Below are 14,154 nucleotides of genomic sequence, written 5' to 3'. Positions count from 1 at the left end.
ACAAATACATGTCTAAAATGCTGTCCCTACACACCTGATTCCACTAATCAAAGGTTTGCTGATGGGCCAAAAACTATATCATTGTACTCCTTTGTCTTCCCAGAACCAGGCTTGAAGAAACACTGAGCTAAAGTAAAGACAACCATTGCATTTACAGTAGGGCATAACTCTGGACCCAATCTAGTAGCTGTGTAAGATATCTTTGTAACACGGAACATATTATATGGGAAGGGAAGGGTTTTTCCAAACAAGGAATAAAATCTGGCCCCCAGTTGATGGCCCTAGTTCTGGTTAGGAAAGATTATGGTCATGTTACATGTTCAGGAAGAAGTCAGGGCTCTACAGTCTAGACACATACAAGCTTCAGTAGCACCCTCAGTAGATCATTCAGCCACCAGAGAGCTGTAGTTGTCCAACAACATTCCTTGCAGAGATATGAGTTTCACACCCAGTTTCTAACTGAAAAAACATTCCTTTGCGGAGATCTGATTATTTCATACTTTCATTTTCTAACTGACTTGCAGCTCCCTCTATCTGATACCGATCTTATCCTTATCTTGTACTGTCACTGCCCTGGGGGAAAAATGTCTAAGTGGGTCAGTCACCGGGATGCAATTTAACAACTAAAGCATTCTACTTCAAGAGGTAGTAACTCACTTTATGTTCATACTGTGTAGATAAAATAATACATAATTTTACAGGTTCGAACAATGTCTTGTTACCAACTTACTTGCCCATCCCTTCCCTAGCCCCTATCTCCTAGCCCCTATCTCCTAGCCCCTATCTCCTAGCCCCTAGCCAGAGTCTCTAACCTGTCCCCCTAAATCTTCGACCCTAAGTATATTTTCTAACCTGTCCCCAAACCATAACCCCTAACCAGAGTTCCTAGCATGTCCCCTAAACCCTAGACCCTAAGTAGAGTTCCTAACCTGTCCTCTAAACCCTAGTCCCCAGAGTCTCTAACCTGCCCCATCCCTTCCCTAGCCTCATCCCTTCCCTAGCCTCATCCCTTACCTATACCTAGCCCCACCCCTTCCCTAGCCCCATCCCTTCTCTAGCCTCATCCCTTCCCTAGCCTCATCCCTTACCTATACCTAGCCCCATCCTTTCCCTAGCCCAATCCCTTCCTTATCCCCATCCCTTCCCTAGCCCCACCCCTTCCCTAGCCCCATCCCTTCCTTATCCCCATCCCTTCCCTAGCCCCATCCCTTCCTTATCCCCATCCCTTCCCTAGCCCCATCCCTTCCCTAGCCCCATCCCTTCCCTAGCCCCATCCCTTCCCTAGCCCCATCCCTTCCCTAGCCTCATCCCTTACCTATACCTAGCCCCATCCCTTCCCTAGCCCCATCCCTTCCCTAGCCCCATCCCTTCCCTAGCCCCCACCCCACCCCGTCCCTAGCCCCACCCCTTCCCTAGCCCCATCCCTTCCCAAGCCCCTAGCCCGATCTCTTACCTAGCCCCATCCCTTTCCTAGCCCCAGCCCTTTCCTAGCCCATCCCTTCTCTGGCCCCCATCCCTTCCCTAGCCCCATCTCCTCCCTAGCCCCCATCTCCTCCCTAGCCCCCATCTCCTCCCTTGCCCCATCCCATCTCTTCCCTAACCCCCATTGCTTCCCTAGCCCCTAAACAGTGTCTCTAACCTGTCATCGTCCCTCCTCAGGTCTGGATGAGGTGGAGAGCATCTACATCTTTATTGATAATGAGATCATTGAGTATGACGGTGAGCTGGCCGCTGACACCCTGGTGGAGTTCCTCTACGACGTGAGTAACTGTTATAACATTATACAGTCATTTAGTTGTCGTGCCACCTCATTTTGGTTACAGTCATTTTGGTTGTAACTTAACTTAAGTTTGCTTTTATTACTATGTAAACACTCTTGATAATGTAGTGTATTAATCGGTGATTACATTGTGTTTCCTAAATATTGTTCTGAAAAGGATAGAAAAAATAAGGGCAGTAAAATCTTCCTCTAACTTCTAAAGACTTCTCTCCACATCTCTTCTCCCTCACGCAATCTTTCTGCAGGTGATTGAGGACCCCGTGGAGATAATTGATAATGAGCGTGAGCTGAAGGGCTTCCACAACATTGACGAGGACATCAAGCTGGTCGGCTACTTCAAGAGTGAAAAATCCCCCCGTAAGTACAGCCAACACACTCTGTGGGAAAGACCAGAGAAATCATGACTGAAATTGCTAGCCTAGTCCCAGATGTCTTTGTGCTGTCATGTTAACTACTATGGTCATTGTCCCTGAATTGGCACAAACAGATCTGGGATCAGGCTAGTGGGTTGCTAGTCACAACGCCTATTTCTGTGAACCACATGCAGGTATTCAATGCCTGAATTCTGACAATTTCCTCAGTCAGGTATGTCAATGAGAATATCACGTTAGGTTAATGTTATTTTTCTCTTTTACAGACTTCATTGAGTATGACGACGCTGCCGAGGAGTTCCATCCATTCATCAAGTTCTTCGCCACTTTTGACCCTAAGGTACGGAACCACAGAGGGTAAAATTAGAGTTGGCTGTATTCTAAACTCCATTCTGGAATATTTCCATTGTCCCCAATGCAGACGAACTGTCTGTATGCTGTACCATTTTTAGTAGTCTTAACTTGAAAAGATAACACTTCAAGGTAGCGCAGTAACTTAAGTCAACTCAGGAAATCAAGTTCAGTCCACAAAACATAATATTAGTTACATTGCAAATACTTTAATTCAAAATGTTAACTCATGTTTTTATGTTGAAACAACAGCTTTCTGATAGCCAAATTGATGTTCTTTGTCCATATCCAGATTGCCAAGAAGCTGAATATGAAACTGAACGAGGTTGACTTCTACGAGCCCTTCATGGAGGAACCAATGACCATTCCAGGAAAGCCGTACACTGAGGCTGAGCTTGTAGACTACATTGAGGAGCACGACAGGTGAGTTAGGGCCTGTAGATCAGCTGACCTACAATGCAAAACCAGAAGGCCTATACTATGTTATGTAGACAAAGTGTGGTTCAAACTACATTCATTTTTATTCCAAGCCACTGTGCTCTTGCTTCAGCCTTTCCTTGTTTGCTCTTTTGGGTCTAGGCCGTGTTACTGTGAATGTACTCTATGACTGCCGATGTAAAAAGGGCTTGATAATCTAAATGTGATTGATTGATATCATTCTCATTCCAGGCCCACTCTGAGGAAGCTGGAGCCCCACAGCATGTATGAGACCTGGGTAAGATTTATTCACTCACTATTGAAACGTCTAGAAACCGACTGTCCAGTGGGCCTATATCTCATGGAGATGTACAGTAGGCCTGAGTCGCGTTCTTTCTTTCTTTCTTCCTTTAGGAAGATGACATTGATGGAGAGCACATTGTTGCCTTCGCTGAGGAGGATGACCCTGGTATGTACAGTGCACTAGTCCCAAGCAACGTTTTACTATATACAGTGGGGAGAACAAGTATTTGATACACTGCCGATTTTGCAGGTTTTCCTACTTACAAAGCATGTAGAGGTCTGTAATTTTTATCATAGGTACACTTCAACTGTGAGAGACGGAATCTAAAACAAAAATCCAGAAAATCACATTGTATGATTTTTAAATAATTAATTTGCATTTTATTGCATGACATAAGTATTTGATCACCTACCAACCAGTAAGAATTCCGGCTCTCACAGACCTGTTAGTTTTTCTTTAAGAAGCCCTCCTGTTCTCCACTCATTACCTGTATTAACTGCACCTGTTTGAACTCGTTACCTGTATAAAAGACACCTGTCCACACACTCAATCAAACAGATTCCAACCTCTCCACAATGGCCAAGACCAGAGAGCTGTGTAAGGACATCAGGGATAAAATTGTAGACCTGCACAAGGCTGGGATGGGCTACAGGACAATAGGCAAGCAGCTTGGTGAGAAGGAAACAACTGTTGGCGCAATTATTAGAAAATGGAAGAAGTTCAAGATGACGGTCAATCACCCTCGGTCTGGGGCTCCATGCAAGATTTCACCTCGTGGGGCATCAATGATCATGAGGAAGGTGAGGGATCAGCCCAGAACTACATGGCAGGACCTGGTCAATGACCTGAAGAGAGCTGGGACCACAGTCTCAAAGAAAACCATTAGTAACACACTACGCCGTCATGGATTAAAATCCTGCAGCGCACGCAAGGTCCCCCTGCTCAAGCCAGCGCATGTCCAGGCCCGTCTGAAGTTTGCCAATGACCATCTGGATGATCCAGAGGAGGAATGGGAGAAGGTCATGTGGTCTGATGAGACAAAAATAGAGCTTTTTGCTCTAAACTCCACTCGCCGTGTTTGGAGGAATAGAAGGATGAGTACAACCCCAAGAACACCATCCCAACCGTGAAGCATGGAGGTGGAAACATCATTCTTTGGGGATGCTTTTCTGCAAAGGGGACAGGACGACTGCACCGTATTGAAGGGAGGATGGATGGGGCCATGTATCGCGAGATCTTGACCAACAACCTCCTTCCCTCAGTAAGAGCATTGAAGATGGGTCGTGGCTGGGTCTTCCAGCATGACAACGACCCGAAACACACAGCCAGGGCAACTAAGGAGTGGCTCCGTAAGAAGCATCTCAAGGTCCTGGAGTGGCCTAGCCAGTCTCCAGACCTGAACCCAATAGAAAATCATTGGAGGGGGCCGAAAGTCCGTATTGCCCAGCGACAGCCCCGAAACCTGAAGGATCTGGAGAAGATCTGTAGGGAGGAATGGGCCAAAATCCCTGCTGCAGTGTGTGCAAACCTAGTCAAGAACTACAGGAAACGTATGATCTCTGTAATTGCAAACAAAGGTTTCTGTACCAAATATTAAGTTCTGCTTTTCTGATGTATCAAATACTTATGTCATGCAATAAAATGCAAATTAATTACTTAAAAATCATACAATGTGATTTTCTGGATTTTTGTTTTAGATTCCGTCTCTCATAGTTGAAGTGTACCTATGATAAAAATTACAGACCTCTACATGCTTTGTAAGTAGGAAAACCTGCAAAATCGGCAGTGTATCAAATACTTGTTCTCCCCACTGTATATGCTATATATACGTTTTACTATATATATGCACTATATATATATATATTCTCTGCTCTTTCACAAATCTGGTCATAAATTTTTTAAAATTTTAGATAATAAAAATACAATTGTCTTCCAATGTGGGGGTGTAGAAGGGGCTAAAAGACTACAGTATCTAACCTTTGACCTTTCCAAGACGGTTTTGAGTTCCTGGAGATCCTGAAAGAGGTGGCCCGTGAAAACACTGACAACCCCGACCTCAGCATTGTCTGGATCGACCCCGACGACTTCCCCCTGGTAAGAACAGGCTGAAGATATGTGAACTGGCTGAACATACTGTGTACAGTGCATTCGGAAAGTATTCAGACCCCTTGACCTTTTCCTAATTTTGTTACATTACAGCCGTATTTAAAATGGATGACATTTTTTTTTAAATCAATCTACACACAATAACCCATAATGACAAAGCAAAAACAGCTTTTTAGAAATGTTTGCAAATTAAAATAAATACATCGAAATAACTTATTTACATAAGTATTCATGCCATTTTCTATGAGACTCGAAATTGAGCTCTGGTGCATCCTGTTGCCATTGATTATCTTTGAGATGTTTCTACAACTTGATTGGAGTCCACCTGTGTTAAATTCAATTGATTGGACATGATTTGGAAAGGCACACACCTGTCTATATAAGTTCCCACAGTTGACAGTGCATGTCAGTACAAAAACCAAGCCATGAGGTCGAAGGAATTGTCCATAGAGCTCCGAAACAGGATTGTGTCGAGGCACAGATTTTGGGAAGGGTACCAAAAAATGTCTGCAGCGTTGAAGATCCCCAAGAACACAGTGGCCTCCCTCATTCTTAAATCAAAGAAGTTTGGAAGCACCAAGACACTTCCTAGAGCTGGTCACCCGGCCAAACTGAGCAATCGGGAGAGAAGGGCCTTGGTCAGGGAGGTGAACAAGAACCCGATGGTCACTCTGACAGAGCTCCAGAGTTCCTCTATGGAGATGGGAGACCCTTCCAGAAGGACAAGCATCTCTTTAGCACTCCACCAATCAGGCCTTTAAGGTAGAGTGGCTGGACGGAAGGTAATCCACAGTAAAAGACACATGACAGCCCACTTGGAGTTTGCCAAAAGGAACCGAAAGGACTTTCAGACCATGAGAAACAAGATTCTCTGGTCTGATGAAACCAAGATTCAACCCTTTGGCCTCAATGCCAAGCGTCACGTCTGAAGGAAACCTGGCGCCATCCCTACAATGATACATGGTGGTGGGAACATCATGCTGTGGGGATGTTTTTCAGCGGCAGGGACTGGGAGACTAGTCAGGATCAAGGGAAAGATGAACGGAGCAAAGTACAGAGAGATCCTTGATGAAAACCTGCTCCAGAGCGCAAAGGACCTCAGGCTGGGGCAAAGCTTCACCTTCCAAAAGGATAAGAACCCTAAACACACAGCCAAGACAACACAGGAGTGGCTTCGGGACAAGTCTCTGAATGTCCTTGAGTGGCCCAGCCAGAGCCCGGACTTGAACCCGATCGAACATCTCTGGAGAGACCTGAAAATAGCTGCAATGCAATGCAGTGCCTTAGACCACTGTGCCACTCTGGAGGTATACCCAAGAATACCTACAGTAGCAGACCTACAGTAATATACCTACAGTAGTAGACCTACAGAAATATACCTACAGTAATATACCTACAGTAGTAGACCTTCAGTAGTAGACCTACAGTAGTAGACCTACAGTAGTAGACTTACAGTAGCAGACCTACAGTAGTAGACTTACAGTAGCAGACCTACAATAGTAGACTTACAGTAGCAGACCTACAGTAATATACCTACAGTAGTAGACCTACAGTAATATACCTACAGTAGTAGACCTACAGAAATATACCTACAGTGATATACCTACAGTAATATACCTACAGTAGCAGACCTACAGTAGTAGACTTACAGTAGCAGACCTACAATAGTAGACTTACAGTAGCAGACCTACAGTAATATACCTACAGTAGTAGACCTACAGAAATATACAGTGGGGAGAACAAGTATTTGATACACTGCCGATTTTGCAGGTTTTCCTACTTACAAAGCATGTAGAGGTCTGTAATTTTTATCATAGGTACACTTCAACTATGAGAGACGGAATCTAAAACAAAAATCCAGAAAATCACGTTGTATGATTTTTAAGTAATTCATTTGCATTTTATTGCATGACATAAGTATTTGATCACCTACCAACCAGTAAGAATTCCGGCTCTCACAGACCTGTTAGTTTTTCTTTAAGAAGCCCTCCTGTTCTCCACTCATTACGTGTATTAACTGCACCTGTTTGAACTCATTACCTGTATAAAAGACACCTGTCCACACACTCAATCAAACAGACTCCAACCTCTCCACAATGGCCAAGACCAGAGAGCTGTGTAAAGACATCAGGGATAAAATTGTAGACCTGCACAAGGCTAGGATGGGCTACAGAACAATAGGCAAGCAGCTTGGTGAGAAGGCAACAACTGTTGGCGCAATTATTAGAAAATGGAAGAAGTTAAAGATGACAGTCAATCACCCTCGGTCTGGGGCTCCATGCAAGATCTCACCTCGTGGGGCATCAATGATCATGAGGAAGGTGAGGGATCAGCCCAGAACTACACGGCAGGACCTGGTCAATGACCTGAAGAGAGCCTACAGTGATATACCTACAGTAGTAGACCTACAGTATCAGACCTACAGTAGTAGACTTACAGTAGTAGACTTACAGTAGCAGACCTACAATAGTAGACTTACAGTAGCAGACCTACAGTAGTAGACCTACAGTAGTAGACTTACAGAAGCAGACCTACAGTAGTAGACCTACAGTAGTAGACTTACAGTAGTAGACTTACAGTAATATACCTACAGTAGTAGACCTACAGACACATAAAAGCTTCGTTATAAACTGGGTGGTTCGAGCCCTGAATGCCAATTGGCTGACCGCCGTGGTATATCATATCGTATACCACGGGTATGACAAAACATGTATTTTTACTGCTCTAATTCCATTGGTTACAAGTTTATAATAGCAATACGACAGTTCGGGGGTTTGTGATATATGGCCAATATACCATGGCTAAGGACTGTGTCCTGGCACCCCACTTTGCATTGTGCCTAACAACAGCCCCTAGCAGTCGTATATTGGCCATATAGCACACCCCCCCGGGCCTTATTGCTTCAGTATCCCCCTCAGTACATCATTCAGCCACCAGAGAGCTGTAGTGGTCAACAAACATTCCTCACAGAGAGATCTGAGTCTCTCACTTTCAGTTTCTACATGACTTGCAGCTCTCTGTAGCTTTGTCCTTATAATACCATGTAATATTTATTGTCCAATAAATCTTATCCTTATCTCATACTGTCACTGCCTTGAACAAATACATGTCTAAAATGCTGTCCCTCCACACCTGATTCCACTAATCAAAGGTTTGCTGATGGGCCAAAAACTATATCATTGTACTCCTTTGTCTTCCCAGGACCAGGCTTGAAGAAACACTGAGCTAAACTAAAGACAACCATTGCATTTACAGTAGGGCATAACTCTGGACCCAATCTAGTAGCTGTGTAAGATATCTTTGTAACACGGAACATATTATATGGGAAGGGAAGGGTTTTTCCAAACAAGGAATAAAATCTGGCCCCCAGTTGATGGCCCTAGTTCTGGTTAGGAAAGATTATGGTCATGTTACATGTTCAGCAAGAAGTCAGGGCTCTACAGTCTAGACACATACAAGCTTCAGTAGCACCCTCAGTAGATCATTCAGGCACCAGAGAGCTGTAGTTGTCCAACAACATTCCTTGCAGAGATATAAGTTTCACACCCAGTTTCTAACTGAAAAAACATTCCTTTGCGGAGATCTGATTATTTCATACTTTCATTTTCTAACTGACTTGCAGCTCCCTCTATCTGATACCGATCTTATCCTTATCTTGTACTGTCACTGCCCTGGGGAAAAAATGTCTAAGTGGGTCAGTCACCGGGATGCAATTTAACAACTAAAGCATTCTACTTCAAGAGGGAGTAACTCACTTTATGTTCATACTGTGTAGATAAAATAATACATTATTTTACAGGTGAGAACAATGTCTTGTTACCAACTTACTTGCCCATCCCTTCCCTAGCCCCTATCTCCTAGCCCCTATCTCCTAGCCCCTATCTCCTAGCCCCTAGCCCCTAGCCAGAGTCTCTAACCTGTCCCCCTAAATCCTCGAACCTAAGTATATTTTCTAACCTGTCCCCAAACCATAACCCCTAACCAGAGTTCCTAGCATGTCCCCTAAACCCTAAGTAGAGTTCCTAACCTGTCCTCTAAACCCTAGTCCCCAGAGTCTCTAACCTGCCCCATCCCTTCCCTAGCCTCATCCCTTACCTATACCTAGCCCCATCCTTTCCCTAGCCCCATCCCTTACCTATACCTAGCCCCACCCCTTCCCTAGCCCCATCCCTTCCCTAGCCTCATCCCTTCCCTAGCCTCATCCCTTACCTATACCTAGCCCCATCCTTTCCCTAGCCCAATCCCTTCCTTATCCCCATCCCTTCCCTAGCCCCACCCCTTCCCTAGCCCCATCCCTTCCTTATCCCCATCCCTTCCCTAGCCCCATCCCTTCCTTATCCCCATCCCTTCCCTAGCCCCATCCCTTCCCTAGCCCCATCCCTTCCCTAGCCCCATCCCTTCCCTAGCCCCATCCCTTCCCTAGCCTCATCCCTTACCTATACCTAGCCCCATCCTTTCCCTATCCCCACCCCTTCCCTAGCCCCATCCCTTCCTTATCCCCATCCCTTCCCTAGCCCCATCCCTTCCCTAGCCCCCACCCCGTCCCTAGCCCCACCCCACCCCTTCCCTAGCCCATCCCTTCCCAAGCCCCTAGCCCGATCTCTTACCTAGCCCCATCCCTTTCCTAGCCCCATCCCTTCTCTAGCCCATCCCTTCTCTAGCCCCCATCCCTTCCCTAGCCCCATCTCCTCCATAGCCCCCATCTCCTCCCTAGCCCCCATCTCCTCCTCCCAGACTCGAAATTGAGCTCTGGTGCATCCTGTTGCCATTGATTATCTTTGAGATGTTTCTACAACTTTATTGGAGTCCACCTGTGTTAAATTCAATTGATTTGACATGATTTGGAAAGGCACACACCTGTCTATATAAGTTCCCACAGTTGACAGTGCATGTCAGTACAAAAACCAAGCCATGAGGTCGAAGGAATTGTCCATAGAGCTCCGAAACAGGATTGTGTCGAGGCACAGATTTTGGGAAGGGTACCAAAAAATGTCTGCAGCGTTGAAGATCCCCAAGAACACAGTGGCCTCCCTCATTCTTAAATCAAAGAAGTTTGGAAGCACCAAGACACTTCCTAGAGCTGGTCACCCGGCCAAACTGAGCAATCGGGAGAGAAGGGCCTTGGTCAGGGAGGTGAACAAGAACCCGATGGTCACTCTGACAGAGCTCCAGAGTTCCTCTATGGAGATGGGAGACCCTTCCAGAAGGACAAGCATCTCTTTAGCACTCCACCAATCAGGCCTTTAAGGTAGAGTGGCTGGACGGAAGGTAATCCACAGTAAAAGACACATGACAGCCCACTTGGAGTTTGCCAAAAGGAACCGAAAGGACTTTCAGACCATGAGAAACAAGATTCTCTGGTCTGATGAAACCAAGATTCAACCCTTTGGCCTCAATGCCAAGCGTCACGTCTGAAGGAAACCTGGCGCCATCCCTACAATGATACATGGTGGTGGGAACATCATGCTGTGGGGATGTTTTTCAGCGGCAGGGACTGGGAGACTAGTCAGGATCAAGGGAAAGATGAACGGAGCAAAGTACAGAGAGATCCTTGATGAAAACCTGCTCCAGAGCGCAAAGGACCTCAGGCTGGGGCAAAGCTTCACCTTCCAAAAGGATAAGAACCCTAAACACACAGCCAAGACAACACAGGAGTGGCTTCGGGACAAGTCTCTGAATGTCCTTGAGTGGCCCAGCCAGAGCCCGGACTTGAACCCGATCGAACATCTCTGGAGAGACCTGAAAATAGCTGTGCGGCAACACTCCCCATCCAACCTGACAGAGTTTGAGAGGATCTGCAGAGAAGAATGGGATAAACTCCCCAAATACAGGTGTGCCAAGCTTGTAGTATAATTTCTTTAACTAGGCAAGTCAGTTAAGAACAAATTCTTATTTACAATGACTGCCTACACCCACGGCCATTCTCTCCCCTAACCCGGATGACGCTGGGCCAATTGTCGCCACCCTATGGTACTCCAAATCACATCCGGTTGTGACACAGCTTGGGAACGAACCAGGTTCTGTAGTGATGCATCTAGCACTGCAATGCAGTGCCTTAGACCACTGCGCCACTCTGGAGGTATACCCAAGAATACTCAAGGCTGTAATCGCTGCCAAAGGTGCTTCAACAAAGTACTGAGTAAAGGGTCTGAATACTTATGTAAATACGATATTTCATTTTTTTTTATACATTTAAAAAAATCTCTAAAAACCTGTTTTTGCTTTGTCATTATGTGGTATTGTGTGTAGATTGAGGGGGGAAAACTATTTATACATTTTAGAATGAGGCTGTAACGTAACAAAGTGTGAGAAAAGTCAAGGGGTCTGAATACTTTCCGAATGCGCTGTACACTAAACCCAACACCCCCTTTACCATATAACCACCCAAAACGAGACAAAACACAAACATTCCCCATGTCACACCCTGACCTAACTAAAATAATAAAGAAAACAAAGAATACTAAGGCCAGGGCGTGACACCTGCAATCACGTTGTAATCCCAAATAACTACTCATTATGTGATCAAGATGATTAATTCTGCACCTGTATGTGTATCGACTAGTCTAACAAGTGAATATTAGAAATGTCCAACAGATACACTTAGGACTTGAAAAGCAGAACTTTAAATTGTGATTTCCAAGACTCAGATTAAGCCTAGATGTAGTATTTTTATATTTTTATTTTCTCTCTCTATCTCCCCACTCTCTACCTCCCTCTCTCTTTTTAGCTTGTGCCCTACTGGGAGAAGACCTTCGGCATTGACCTCGGTTCCCCTCAGATCGGTGTTGTGGATGTGGAAGATGTAAGTCTGATCTTCCCACCTACTTTGTCTCTGTCGTCTCCTTTGTGTCATCCTCTTCTCTCTTCTATCCATCCATCTATCTATCTATCATCCCATCCATCCATCCGTCCATCCATCCATCCATCCATCCATCTTCTCTGGGAACCTCAGGTTTTTGATGGTCTACTCTCACTGTCTTCTCATCCAAGCTTCTCTTGAATCTCAGTGTCTTTCTGTCTTGTGCCGACTTAGTCTCCATCTTGTTTCGTGACCATCAAATCGAGATCTCACTGTGTGTGTGTTCCCTCATAGGCCGACAGTGTGTGGATGGAGATGGATGATGATGAGGACATGCCCACTGCTGATGAGCTTGAGGACTGGATCGAGGATGTGCTGTCCGGAAAGATCGATCCAGATGATGATGACGACGACGATGACGACGACGACGACGACGACGACGACGACGACGATGATGATGATGATGATGATGATGATGACGATGACGATGATGATGACGATGATGACGACGAAGATGACGACGATGATGATGATGACGAATAAAAGCTTACTTGCCATCCTTGGGTTGGCTCGGCTTTAGCCAACAGTGGCCGAAAGCTGGCACCAATCATCAGTTTCCTAACATCTCGTCAAACACATGTTGTGTCCCTTCCTGTTTGCTTCCTGCATCTCTTTCTCAAAGCCCTGATCAGATAGTCCGGTAATATGCCCAAAGGGCAACACCTAAATCAAATTGACTCACCTTAATTGGGGAGGACGGGCTCATGGTAATTGCTGGAGCGGATTAGGTGGAATAGTATCAAATACATCAAACACATGGTTTGATGCCATTCCATTTGCTCCGTTCCAGCTGTTATTATGAGCCACCCACCCCTCAGCAGCCTCCACTGATTTCACTGGGTAAGAAAATGCATGGAAGCAGGGGAAAAGTTTTGTCTGTGAAAAGAAAATGGGTTGCGGCTCAAATGTAAGATCAGTGTTCCTTGTTCAGTATGAAACGTTTGTCTCTCTCTTCATGGGGTTGTAACTGTGAGTGTATGTGAGGACAAATCTGAGGAAAACTAGTATGTTTGACCTAGTTTAATCTCGTTTTGCACAATCAGGGATGCTCCCTTTCCCCTATCTCATTTGTTCCATTTTTCTGTACTCTGTAACATCTACATGTTTTCTACTGGTAAAGAGAAGAAACATTGTACTATATTGTACTATATTGTACTATATTGTGTTATTTTTTAAAGAGAAGGAAACTTAACCTCACTGAAATGTCTTAAGAAATGTCTTAAGAAAAACAGTTTCAAAGAGTGATTATGAATATCTTGGAATTCACAAAAAGACAACAGAATTTGATTGTTTCTGGTCCGATATTGGAAAAAAATAGAAAAAAAAACATTTAAAAATGTAATGTTGTTGTTTGTCATAATTTCTATATGAATGTGGAAGTGTCTTTGTGTGTATGTGACACGACACAATTTTTACAAACTAAAGCTATATAATTGTGAAACCTATAAGAACCAGTACATATTTTGACGATGGTGAAGCTTTACACATCAAATATAATCTAATTCAAGACTCTTGAGAATGTCAGAGACAAGACTGCATCAACCTTCATGGTTCTGCAAAACTATAAGGTGCAAAATTCTCACAGGAGCAAACATTTCGTAAATCTGTCTCAGAGAGTATTTTACTGCCTTGATGACAGGGGGCATAAAAAACATGATATACAGTGCCTTCAGAAAGTATTCATAACTGTTCACTTTTGACACATTTTGTTTTGTTACAGTTTGTGTCACTGATCTACTCATAACTTCAAAGTAGAATTTTTTTTTTTTAAAGAAAGGTTTACAAATGGAAAAAAAGAAAAAGCTGGAATATCTTGAGTATTCAACCCCTTTGTTATGGCCAGCCTAAATAAGTTCAGGATTACAAATGTAATTAACAAATCACATAATACTTTGCATGGACTTTGTGTGCAATAACAGAGGTTAACATGATTTTTCAATGACTACTCCATCTCTGGACCCCACAA

General features: G+C 44.4%; 1 protein-coding gene across 2 annotated transcripts in view; it reads left to right on the top strand.

Moving 5' to 3' along the window:
• Positions 1–13,530, top strand: part of LOC139561340 (calsequestrin-1-like) — a 38,416-nt gene extending 24,886 nt beyond the window's left edge. For both annotated transcript variants that reach the window (XM_071378365.1, XM_071378364.1), the window contains 9 exons: positions 1,660–1,760; positions 2,026–2,137; positions 2,418–2,491; positions 2,795–2,925; positions 3,172–3,217; positions 3,334–3,388; positions 5,217–5,317; positions 12,057–12,131; positions 12,423–13,530. In XM_071378365.1, the coding sequence (XP_071234466.1) occupies positions 1,660–1,760; positions 2,026–2,137; positions 2,418–2,491; positions 2,795–2,925; positions 3,172–3,217; positions 3,334–3,388; positions 5,217–5,317; positions 12,057–12,131; positions 12,423–12,671 (944 nt within the window). In that variant the 3' untranslated portion in view covers positions 12,672–13,530. The remainder of the gene's footprint in view (positions 1–1,659; positions 1,761–2,025; positions 2,138–2,417; positions 2,492–2,794; positions 2,926–3,171; positions 3,218–3,333; positions 3,389–5,216; positions 5,318–12,056; positions 12,132–12,422) is intronic.
• The last annotated feature ends 624 nt before the right edge of the window (positions 13,531–14,154 follow it).

This window comes from Salvelinus alpinus, chromosome 31, assembly GCF_045679555.1.
Source record: "Salvelinus alpinus chromosome 31, SLU_Salpinus.1, whole genome shotgun sequence".
NCBI lineage: Eukaryota > Metazoa > Chordata > Actinopteri > Salmoniformes > Salmonidae > Salvelinus > Salvelinus alpinus.
This window is presented reverse-complemented; position numbering and strand designations above follow the sequence as displayed.